Source organism: Triturus cristatus, chromosome 10 (genome assembly GCF_964204655.1).
Source record: "Triturus cristatus chromosome 10, aTriCri1.1, whole genome shotgun sequence".
Lineage (NCBI taxonomy): Eukaryota > Metazoa > Chordata > Amphibia > Caudata > Salamandridae > Triturus > Triturus cristatus.
The window spans coordinates 529773275-529786447 of NC_140593.1; the positions used below are offsets into that span (position 1 = coordinate 529773275).

Below are 13173 nucleotides of genomic sequence, written 5' to 3' on the forward strand. Positions count from 1 at the left end.
ATTTATTATTGAATGTAAGGCCCTTTGTATCACCTTTAAAGCTCTATGTGGGCTTGGTCCAGATTATTTTACACATAAAATTATGTGGTATGTTCCAGAAAGGCAGCTTCCTTCGGCTTCGTCTTATAATCTTGTAACCCAAGGGCAAAAACTGCATCTTTTGGGGGGGCGGGGGGAAGTTTTGTGGCAAGCACATTCAGCCTGTGGAATTCTTTGACTCTGGCACTTAAGAAAGAAAACAATCTTCTAGTTTTTTGCAAACTTTTAAAAACCTGGCTGTTTAACAATTCAAACGAGGCCCTCAACCAGCCTTTTCCATTCCTGTTAGCCTCTTTTTCAGATCCGCCGCCCCTAGACACTCTTGGGTAGTAGCGCACGTTACAAATTATAATTTCATTTAATTTAAATTCATTTAATTTCAAAACCTGACTTTTGGCCAACCGCTCCTTCCTCGCTATTGCTTCTAGTTTGTTATCTGCTCCTCTCTATGAACCTTGCTGTCGAGATGCCAATGATGCAAGGTGTCTCCCTAAGCCCAGTGCTCAATACAAGTGGTTGGCAAGGGCACTCATTTTCTGGGACCAAGGTTTATTTTCATCATCTGACTTTGACCCAGGCAAAGCAAGAGAAAGAAAAAAGAAGGGAAGGATGAAAAAGACTGGAAACATGGATGGAAACAAACCACAAGAGGGAGATAGACAGGAAGAGGACAGTGGTGATAGAAAGAGGTAGGATGTGAAATGAAGACTTGGCATCCTTAATATTCTGCAAACTCATCATTTGATAGCACCAGGCTTCTAAAAAAGCTTTGGCCTCTGCACTTTCATTTCAACATTGATGGTGTCCCAGCACGACCCACTTCCTCACCTTGCTTGACTGTTTCTTGATCTGAGTAGCTGAAAACCAGCCCAACAATAACAATAGAAATAGCCAGTTAAACCATGCTCATCAAAAATGATTGGACTTTTTCTGCTTTAGGAAAAGAAGCTCTTACCACAAAACTTCAGAGTACCAATGCTATGGACTTCAGAAGGATGACCAACTCAATCAGAAGTGATAGGACTCCAACCTGGGTCCTACCTGTTGTAACAGGTTACATTAGGATACAGATTCTAACAGGATACCTGCGACGTGCGGATTACACCTTCGATGGTGAGCACTCAGCTTTTTTGCCAATGGACCGACGCACCAATGATCATCTAGAATACAATGGCCCTTTGTCTTGGGGCTCACACTTCGATTTGGTAAAAGAATATAGTTGGCTTCATATGGATTGTTTTTATTTAGTATCATGTGGACTTTTAAATTTTCTAAATCTCACTGGTGTCCTGTAAATTAACAGTCAACCATTCTTCACGGAGTCAGTTTCACACCAACACTATTCAGTAACACACCTTGGACCTTTTCTTACTTTGCTACACCTTCATTGTGGTTTTAGAACTACATTGATACTAGCTCAACATTAAACGTTTACATTTCTGATAAATATTGCTAAAAGTGAAATTGAAGAGTCGACTTGATAAATGTAAGCAACGGGCAATTAGGGTTGGTCAGTTCTTTGTAGCATTGCATTCCGAATAGAATGGTCTTATACAAAGTAAGGCAAGCAGTAAATATGATGTAAAACTTTAGGGTTTGGTCAGAGTGGCAACAAAAATAACAAGCACTTAACAAATCCCGTTTCACTCTTCGTACACTGAATCGCACGGTTCACCACAAAAAGACGCTTACAGAAAAAGATGCCTCAAATGAGGTAGACGAGTGACAGCCTTTATTAAAGTTTTAATTTAGGGAATTAATATATGCATGTGGCTTGTTCCACCTGCCAATCTAAATGCATACTAATCAGTCATTCAGCAATAATCAATACTGGCTGTGCCAGGAACTGTCATCATTTGCAAAAGTAATGGACAACATATCTCAACACCTGCAGGAAATGTAATCAAGGGGACAGTGCCTCAGATGGGGCACGTGCAGCACTTATAATACAGAGTATGTAGCTCGTGTCCCTGGAGGTTCTGTAATGCAAACCCCACGTCCATCCTCCTTCCCTGCCCCCATTCTGCCCCTTACCCCCTCTGACTAAAGACCTTAGTGTATCGGTGATGTAGCCCAACGATAGCACATTGTACTGGCATTTTCAAAACAATCTCAGTGGCCACAGACCGCATTTTGAGGGCGCAGGGAAGAAGGGGGCATCATTTTGGGCACCTCAATCACATTTGTTGGTTAAAAAAAAAAAAAATACACAAACAAAAATAAATAAAAAAGAAGGATGCTGAAAAGTTACAAATGGTGCCACTGTCAATAAACTAAAACTCTGGCACCTATTAGCGTTTTAAACGAATCACCCTCCCGGTGGGCGAAGAGGGCACCCCCACTCCTCAGCTTGATATAGTCATGGGAAATGATTACATCCTTGGCAGCACAAACATTCATGCGAACAAGAGCAGAACAACTCATTCAGAAAAAGAAAAGCACCAGCGCTTGTTAGCAAAGCAGCATGTTGGTCAAGCCACCACACCTGCAAACGCACGCGCTCATTTCACTTTCATGCCACTGAAGACGTCAGTCACGCATAGCAAAGACTGCCGCCCAGTTAAAATGAAGTCTCAGAAAATACACGAAGGAAAAAAATGAAAACAATCACAGTGCTTTTACTAGTGAACGGCGAATGCCCAACTACTCGACTTCATTCACAGGCTGGCACCGCTAAGAACAGAGTGAGAAAACATAGAAACACCTTAATTTCTCTAGAGAGCAACGCTGTCAAATCACGTGCTTCCACAACTTAGCACAGTATTTAATCATCAGTGCTTTGTAACGTTTGGTAGTGTATTGGAGTAACACCACCACCCCCATATGGGCACTACGAAACTGTGAAATGCAGCACCCCACATCTAGATGGAAAGAACAAATGTATACGCAGTCGGGAAATGCAAGGAAAAACATAAGAAAATACTTTCCATAATAAAATAAAACACAACATAAAAAAAAAAGCTGCTACCACCAGCGCGTGCAAAATGTTTTGCCAGGAGCGATCAACAGAGAGCAGTACGACTTATTTTACGGGCAGAAGTGACGGCTCGGGACAGTTTGCTTCCTGGACGCAAAAGTTGTAGGTTTGTGATAAGTCCCTTGCCTTTCAGGAGGCTGGAGTGCAGCGCGTGTCATAAAGCGCCTGGAAGCCGCGAGAGACTGCATAGCGCATCAGCTTCCAAAAGGTGTGTGTGTGGGAGTAATGTTTCCCTGATTGCCGAGGTGCGTGCAAGCGCCGATGGAGCGGGTTGCAGCGCCTTTGCATCCCACGCCCTTCCACCTGCACTGTTAGTTTGGGGCGTGCCCCCACCCAAAATCCAGGCACGGGTCTGTTCTTTTTCATGCAGAACACATACGCACCACCCCTAGACAGTCGTCCCGGCACTGCAGCCCATTTTCACCTGACTCTCCTTGAAACTGTGAACATGAAATATGAAAAATAGACACTCACTGAGACAACACTGGGCGTCCGGGTCATTTTCGATCAGTGACAGGTGACACACTCTCGGACCCCTCCCCTCATGCCCCAAAAACCACTCACCATGACGTTGCCCTGCATTTTCGCCGTTTTGATCATTGGCTTTTCCTTCATGTCTGCCTTCATGTCTGCTTGTGGCAGTCCGCCCGGTTACTCTTCAGGGCTGGGGTTGTTGCAGTCAGTGTTCCCCCAGTGCCTTCTTCCCCATGACTTGCTGATCTCTCTCTCTCTTCCCTTTCCCGACTCCCGTATTTTTGCCTATCAGTCTCTGGTTATTCCTGCTGTCCACACACAACCCGTTGAGAGAGCCAGGTATTCTCCTGCAGGTTTTTTTTCAGCAAGTAGGAAGGTGCCCAAGTGACATCCTGAACTGTTTTATTTTCCCGATCCACCTTCAGTGCGGCTGCAGCAGCCGGTGTGCTAATATAATTGGTAACCCTTTCAGGCTGTGTCCTCACAGCTTCACTGTTTTCGGGACTCCACCCACCTCCTCAAATATCTCACAGCACCAGCTCCAGCTGCTGTAGCTGTGTGTTGCCAGGTCTGGCTGAGAAAAGGAGTGTAACGAGTTGTGAAAAGAAGACCGAAAGAAGCCCCACCCACAAAACGATTGGCGAGGCTACACATTCCTTGCTTTGAGTAAAGTGTAGATTATCATATTCTAAGAAATATTGGGATTATAGGTGCTCTAGCCAAAGCTTTACCCATGCAGTTCTTTAATATGTTGAGGATATTTTTTCATAGACGTCATATAAATTGAGGCTTCAGTATCAGAAACATCTCTACTTTAGTGTGGCAGAGTGACAGAGCTCTGAAGTTCCCTAAACGTTAGCTGCTCAGCCCCCAGGTCTGTGTTGCTCTTTCTGGGAATGTTTATCCCATTGAAAAATAAGGACTACCTGTCCCAGAATGCAAATAAATCTTGACTGGATGATTTATTTATTCATGGACTTCTAAATTCGAGAGCACTGGAACGAAGAATAAGTGAACATTTTATTATGACTGCATTTCACTTTAAAATTAAAGTACATTTTATTGAAACTACTATTGAAAAATATATTCATACAAAACGTATCCAAAATCTATTTTGAAACGAAATATTTAGCATTTAGAACGGTCACTGGAGGTAGATGGAATAAACTGAATATGTATTTTTTCACTCAATAAAACTAATGGAGAAAGTTTGCACAGACAAATACCAATATTTTGTTTCCGGGACAATCCATTGATATGACTGGAAAACATGCTGTATTATGGATCTTTAAAAGGTGGCAGAGATTTCAAGTTTCTGAGGTCGCTGCATGAGCAGCTCATCCAGTTTAGATTTTCTACACACACTGGAATTTGTGGTCCTATTTTAACCCATTAGGAAATCAGAAATACAAGTCCCAGAATGCAAACAATAACATAACCATGATGAATACCTATCGATCTAGGACATTTGAGAGTTCCTAGTTGTCTTTTCAGGACAGTTGCAGTTGTGTGCCCTTGGCTTGCTAATGAAAATTACCACCATCTAACATGGTCTGCCACCTGCCAACAGAGTTAAGAATACCACCATGAATGAGTCCAAATGGATATTCAAAGCAAGGTGCAAATGGTATTTACACAATTTGCACATCTATGTGTGCAATGCTCTCAAGTTTCTCAGGCCATTCAGTCCTGAGCTTTGCTTTGCATTCTGAAACCCTACACCGAAGAGACGCCCTTTGCACAGGATAGGCCTGGCTCCGATCTGGTGGGCCAGGAAGAAGCGCAAGAAGACCACGATTGTGCATGTAGGAGAGGCAGAAATCAGTATAGGGTGTGAATGTACATTTTTTGATGCTGAAAAAAATGGTGCGATTTTGAGCTTCTCCAATAAAAGAAAAGCTACATACCTGAGGCAATGCAGGTTCCACTACATACAGTGCTTCCTATGGAGATTCTTGATCAGTGACAACAGGATAACCACATCCTTCCAGGTCACCATTTCCAAACCTGAACTTTGGTGTGATCACAAAATAAATTCTGGGAAATGTTATCCTGTATCATTCCATCAAACTAATCACACGAACACACCTGAAAACAATGATTTGTAGGTGAAACGTCAGGACTGGAGAAAGCATCCGTAATGACCTGCAGTGAAGGGTCACCCAAAGTGATATAGCCCGTTGGACAGGCTGGCATTTACAAACCTTGGAATGGAAAGGGGGAGTGCCGGGTTAAGACCATTGCAATTGTCATGGCCTGAACCCAGCGGGCACTCGATCGTGGTCAATGCTCAGCTAGCAGGTACTGCGAGCATGGGTGTTGGGAATTAGCCTCAACCCCTTCCCAATCCAATGCTTGCTGGACACCTCTCTGTCCAGTGATTACCGCAGGCAGATGTAGCTAGGGTGCATCTAAATTACAACACATGCGAAGCAACATGTTCTATTTTATCCCAATAGCTATAAATTAGATTTTTTTTAGCTTACCAATCATAGCCATGAATTCCCTACAACAGTTGTTTCAAAAACTGCATTTCACAGGAATGATTATTGCTACCCATGAATAATTTTCCATAACTTGCAAAAATTATACTATCTCTAGAAAGTACAGATTTCTACATGTGTGAATCCTTGAAATTAGCATAGTCTATTACAATGTACACGAACAATATATAGTGCTAATTTCTAGACTAATTTTGCATTGCCAAAACTCGTTTGGTTGAAAAAAACACAACATGGAGATTTACTGACATTTAAAAAACATTTGAAGTTAATATTATCATGTCACCAGAGCTTATGGCATTAGAGAACCTTCAAAAGGTATCCTTCTTATGCAGTCTATAAGTACAGACAGGTAAACATTATAATTGCCCTATTGCACTATAATACCACGTCATTTAAGATTATTTTAAACTTTCTATGAACCATAACCTATAACATCTAAAAGTTCTCCAAATAGCTTTCTGGGATATATATCTCACACACCCATGCATGTATCACTCAGTGGCAGTCGTCACTGGGTAGTTATAGTTAGATCCAGGTTTCCATTGGAAAATATTTTTTGGGTTTGATAATAGCTTTGCCGCCGTGTGACAAATCTTCATCTAACTTTTCAATAGAAATGTTCTTCCACCTCAACTCTTTTCTGGAAAGTTTCAGGGTGATACTTCAAGCGGAGAATGAGAAAAAGGGGGTCCCAAAATGCCTTACCCCCATTCAATTTTCAATTGGAAAATTAGACACAGCTACAGCCAAAACGGCTGAACAGGATTGAACTAAATTTGTAAGAAAGCAAGATCTTGGTCAACAAGCATGCTTTTTGTGATTTGGTGTAAATCCATTCAGTAGTTTTTTTGGGGGAAATTAAGGTTAAAAAACATTGTATATTTCACGCAGTGGAGGATCCGTGAGCTTGACTATGCATTGTGATCAGCTAGTTACAACCTGAAAGAAAAGTTGCGACCAACATCTAAGGACTCTGGTACTAAAATGGGGTGGTTCCATGGATCTGCGGCTCCCCTGCAACACATTAAGTGTGACCCCTCTGGGGATTCGCTCCAGATCAACTAATTATAACTCGTGAGCTATCGTAACTATAAGTCACGCCCTTGCCATAGTTACTTTAGGGCACGAGTTATGGTTACTTGAGATAACTATAACTGCTGAATTTCTGTTGTATTTATCATTTCAAATAGTATATTTTAGCTGACCCTTTCACCTAAATATAACGTCCATTTAACCTTTTTTTTTCAGTGACTGTATATATATTGGCAGGACAGGGAGGATCACCGTGAGCATGTCTGAATTACAGCAACTGCTTGATGCAGCATCTTTGAAAAAGGTATTGGAAACCATGAAAGAAAAACTTTCTAAACATGAAGAAGAAATAAAAGCACGCAAACAAAGAAAAATGAACAGAGACCATTGTGACTATGAAAGTGGAAGAATATTAACTTTCAGCAAAAAATATGACCATCTATATAAAATCCAAGAGTCGGATAAAACAACATCCCTGGTGAACTGCAATCCAATTGCTACTGACAATTCCACCATAAGTGACACTGAGTCTGATGTCTCCGGTGGTAACACATCTGGCGAAGAAAGAAACCTAAGGCCCATTAATTTTTTAGAGGAGTTTCGGGTCCTGCAGAAGGATCGACAATCTACAAAAAGACAACAAAGCACCAACATCACGGGGTCGTGGACGGGGAAGAGGCAGGGGAAACGTCGGAACAGAAGGAAGAGAATCCAACAACGCTGGGAACACAGGCAGAGGACGGGGCGCAGTGGGAAATCGTCGTAAGCGCTCAAACAAAAACTACTAATGGATACCGAAACGGTAAATAGAACAGTGGTGAACTTGTCTAAAAGACCTATGACTGATGCAGAAAAACGTACTCTTTGCCTAGGACTTTCTTTCTGCCCCTCTTCCTCCTTCAAATACACGGATACGAGAATTGATCTTTTTAAATATGTCAGAAAACTAAAACTTAAGAAGTGGCATGCATTAAAAAGACTAGGTTATCAACAACCCTCTAAAAAGGCCGATACTACACCTAATACGAATTTGATGATCAGTGATGTAGACACATTGATCACTCTAGCTGAGCTAGCCCAAGAAAATAATGGTGTTAATACCACTCAGACGCTTGAAGACATGGAAGTGACACACGCAGTAGCAGCTCAGACCCCCTTCAGGGCCCAATCCACCTTTTTACCCCTTTTGCCACACGGTAACATTGATTCTTTTCAGGACTGTACCATCAAATCTCTTATGGAGCTTAGACTCAATACTTTCAAACGTACCTTTGATACTAAAAACAAAAATAAAAATAATCTATCTTTTTCCCAGAGACAAGCACTTAAAAAATTGGCTGATGATACCAGCATTGTGATCCGCCCGGCAGATAAAGGGGGGAATGTGGTGATACTGGACAGGGAAGACTACATTAACGAGGCAATGAGGCAATTGAGTGATGAAAATTTCTATATACCGATTACCATCAATGCATATAATCAAAGCATCACAGACATTTGGGATAAACTCAGCGTATGGCGAGACAAAGACCATCCCAAACTGCCTATTTTATACCTTCTACCCAAATTGCATAAATGTAAGACCAAACCTCCAGGACGCCCTATTGTGTCTTCTATTGGATGTGTCACGGAACACATCTCCAAGTACATTGACCACTTTTTGAGAGAATTTGTCATCCTTCTCCCGAGTTACCTTAGAGACACGAAAGATTTTCTGGCCAAGATTGAAAATCTAGAGTGGAAGTCTGATTATCTGTTTATGGTACTTGATGTCAAATCTCTGTACACGATTATTGATCATACTCAAGGGCTCGAGGCATGTGAACACTTTCTGAAATTTAGACCTCTGAAATATCGTGAGCATAGCCGGATGTTAATGGAAATGACAGACTTTTGCCTCAAGAACAATATTTTTTCTTTTAATGGAGCCCTCTACAGGCAGACAAAGGGTACTGCGATGGGTTCTTGCTTTGCTCCCAGTTTCGCCAATTTGTTTATGGGATACTGGGAGCAAGAAATCTCTGCCAGTACCACCTTGCAGAAAGACTTCCAACAAGTTATCTTATGGCTACGCTATATAGATGATTTGTTTATCATCTGGAGCGGACGCCAGGAAGAAGCTGAATCCTTTTTGACTAAACTCAATACCAACCAGTATAACATCTCTCTGTCTGGTACTATACATGCCAACTGTGCAGAATACCTTGATGTTCGCTTGGAGATCAAGGGGGACAAATTGTGTACCTCTTTGTTCGGGCAAGGAAACAGCAGGCAACAGCATCCTGCATGCCCTCAGCAGTCACCCAGAAGCTCTCAAATGGAGGATCCCCTTTGGGGAACTGCTGAGGGCAAAAAGGAATTGCAACAACCTTGAATCCTACAGTGTAGAAGAGGACATTATCGTTAAAAGATTTTTGAGCAGGGGTTACCCGAGCTGGGTTCTCAAAAAAGCTCGAGAACGAGTTAACACGGTACAGCGCATTGACACTCTTAAAGATAAACCTTCTACTGAGGAGTGCAACGACACGTCAGGGACACGGATGATTTTAACCTTCAATTCTGAGGCACAAAAAATCAGACACATACTGACGAAACATTGGAGTATTCTGAAGTCTGACAATATTTTGGGTAGTACTCTACCTGATCCTCCCAATATCACTTACAGAAGAGACAAAAACATCCGTGATATGGTAGTCAAACACGACATAACCCAGTACCCAACCAATGAAGGACATGGTTTGTTAGGTTTTTACCCGTGTGGGCATTGCAAGGCGTGCCGACACAGCAAATTCATGAGTACCGTGGAGTACAATGGGATTAGTAAAAAATTAACTCAATTTCTAACATGTAGTTCCAATTTTGTAATATATGTAATTGAGTGTACGTGCAAATTATGGTATATAGGGAGCACTATTTGTCCAGCAAAGAAGAGGATACTAGAACATCTTAGAGCCATCTCCCACAATGATCCTAAATACCCGGTTGCTCGTCATTTCAATGAACGTCATTTTGCTAATGTTGCAGATTTAAGCTACATGATCTTGGAACAAATCCCCAGGCATCCTCGAGGGGGTGACAGAGTATTGACTCTTAGACAACGGGAATCAAGATACATTATCGAATTCCTGACCAAGAGTCCGAGGGGATTTAACTTGGATGAGGAACTGTCCATACATCTAAAGACATGATTTAATTTTTCCCTTGGTTACTGAAGACCTGTGCCCCACTAGTACTCTGAATTATACGTTCTATTGATCACTGTTACTGAATTTATTTGAAGCTGATTCATCGCATTTTAACTTATATACTTGCCTTGCTTCTTTCCTCCCTTTAGGCTGATGTTTATCATACACATCAAATTCTAATGTGAATTTTTTGTATTGTTTTTATACAGGAGTGAAAGAAGGAGCCCCCTCTTTGGCACACACCGACACGGGCATCCTACCCTTTCCTCCGTTCCTGTTTCCACCTTCACACCTCTGCGCACTGGTATTTGGTATTTTCTTTAGTGATATTCATGGATGGGTCAAGATGTAACTGTGATTTAGGTCACTTTTCAGTGTCTTTCTTTCTCATGTGGTTTAAGAACAGCATTGAGCTTGTAGATGGTCACAACCACTTCTGAGAAACCTAATGTTTTTGACACGTAATTCTGTTCCCTTATTTCTTGGAGGTATTTGCACGCTTCTAGTATGAGTGCTGTTTTGGTTGAACACAGAAGCTTACTTAGCACCATGCAGCGGATGTGGCTTGATTTTTTCAACCGAGGTTCCCACTATGAACACGCTAAATACCTTATTGACTTATCAATCCTGAGTTAATTGACCACATGGCAGATGACTTTATTTGCATTTTGTAGATCGTGCCTATTTTAGTTATCTAATGTTTGTTTCATGACCTCCAATATGGGGACTATGCCTGTGTGTGAGTCGAGTCATCACAGACTCTCTAACATCGATGACACTTGTGAATATGTATAATATTTTATCGGCAAACTGTATTGGAGTTAACTGTCCACACGGCAGATGAATTTATTTGCAATTTTGCCGATCGTGCCTATTTTAGCAACTGTTATGCAATGTACAGCATGGCGACTATGCTCGTGAGTGAGTCGAGTTATCACTGATTCTGATATTTCCATGACACTTGTGATAATGATATTCCAATCAGTGTGTTATTTGCTATTTGTATAACGTTTTACTGTGTAATTAACGGTATTGTGCTACACATCGTGTATAATATTGCTGTACACTTTATCACTCCAATATGGCGATTTCATTTGCCTTTGGTCAGTCCTTTCTTGATTTCCATGATACCGCTTCTTACTCGTAACTTTATTTAATCCTGAGTGGTGGCATTCTTTGTTACACGTGATCAAGGCTTCTGCCGAAACGCGTTGTGTAATAAACACTCTGACCTGAACTACGTTGTTGCTGTGCCTTTACTACTGAGAGCATACGAACACGTTTTGGAGCTTTCTTGGAATATATATATATATATATATATATATATATATATATATATATATATATATATATATATATATGGAGCGTCGTGTATCACACAAGCGCATTGCACCGCCACGAGGAATTTGGGCACCGAAACCGACGCATGTCGACAGTTATCTACAGCTGTTGGTGACACGGTTATTCAACCGGCTCCTGCTTCGAGTGCTGCATAACCAAGTGGTTGGACGAGAGGCCTCTGTAATCAAGCACTTCAACAGCGCATTTCACAGAAGGGGACGGTAAATATTTACCATGCAGCAGAATGAACTGTGTATCCTTGGAGCATGCCAATTAAGAGCGCGAATTGTGAAAATGATTAAGCCATACAGGCTGGAGAACTGAAATTACATGCCCTTAGGAAAACTAATGAATTACGAATCTCCACAGTCCTCTGTCTGTGTTTATGCTGAACATCCAATCAGATGGAAGTTACCTGTTTAAAAACATCAAGACGACAGGTAACACTGTTCACTGTTCAATTTATAAAGCAAGCAAGAAGAAGGCTAAGCGCCGAAACGCGTCCTTGCATTAAATATGGTTTGAATACAGAAGCCTTGTGAGTGAGTTGTTCCTTTGGGACAGGAGCCTGCAATATATATATATATATATATATATATTCATATTACCTACTGGCGATCGCCAGTAGGTAGATATAGTTAGGACCTATTTTCCATAGGAAATCCGCAACATTCTATTTAAAATAACGTTGGCGCCGATTGACGAATCGTCGCAAAATTTTCCAAACTTTTGGCCAGCTCTGGTCCGCTCCTATCCTGAAAATTTCACGGTGATTCGTCAAGCGGGGGCCGAGATAAAAGGGGGTCCCAAAACGTGTTTTCCCCATGCATTTTCCCATAGGACCTGTCGACGCAGCTACAGCCCGAACTGCTGAACGGAATTACACCAAATTTGGCAAAGAGGTATTCCTCAGTTCAGACTCGTGCCTTTTGCTTAAATGGTGTAAATCTGTTCAGTAGTTCCTGAGAAAATTAGAGTTAAAAAGATAGATATATCTATGGCCTTGGAGGATCCGCACACCCTCCCCGCACCCAGCGCGCACCCTGCCGTGCACAAGCTGTATTCTAATTGGCTGTTGGCAGCCATCTTGTGCCTCGGTAGAACCGAGGCACAAGAAACCTATAAAATAAACGTGAAAAACGTGACAAGGGGGCAGGGTAGAAACACCCTGACCCCCTAGTTCTGCTCAGGGGGTCCCACAAGGACCCCCAGGGCCAAAAAAAGCATTTAAAAAAAATAAATAAACACGGCGAGATTCGCGCATGCTGGGCTCCCGCGCGCAGAATAAAAAAAGAGGGTGGGGGGGACCCAATCCTCCCCACACTGCCCCGGGGACCGCCACCCCCTGGGGCTCAAAGATACTATATGTGGGGGGGCTCACGGCCCCCCTCACCCCCGGGGACCGCCACCCCCAGGGCCTATTAAAAATTGGTGGGGGGCTCGCAGCCCTCCCAGCCCCGGGGACCGCCACCCCCCGGGGCTTGAAATTATTTGGGATGGGGGGCTCTCAGGCCCCCCAGCCCCGGGGACCGCCACCCCCCAGGGCAACTTGTCAGTGTGGGAGGGGGGCCACATGGCCCCCCTCCTGGAGCCTTGAATAGGCCCTGGGGACCGCCACCCC

The 13173-nt window shown here is 42.5% G+C and overlaps 1 protein-coding gene and 1 long non-coding RNA gene across 2 annotated transcripts in view; both read right to left on the reverse strand.

Moving 5' to 3' along the window:
• Window positions 1-3457, reverse strand: part of LOC146789686 (uncharacterized) — a 188608-nt gene extending 185151 nt beyond the window's left edge. The window contains exon 1 of the long non-coding RNA XR_014970142.1: window positions 3400-3457. This is a non-coding gene — a long non-coding RNA (uncharacterized LOC146789686). The remainder of the gene's footprint in view (window positions 1-3399) is intronic.
• Window positions 1-4042, reverse strand: part of DPP6 (dipeptidyl peptidase like 6) — a 2129336-nt gene extending 2125294 nt beyond the window's left edge. The window contains exon 1 of the mRNA XM_085631994.1: window positions 3581-4042. Coding sequence (XP_085488120.1) covers window positions 3581-3643 — 63 coding nt within the window. The 5' untranslated portion in view covers window positions 3644-4042. The remainder of the gene's footprint in view (window positions 1-3580) is intronic.
• Between the last annotated feature and the right edge of the window lie 9131 nt (window positions 4043-13173).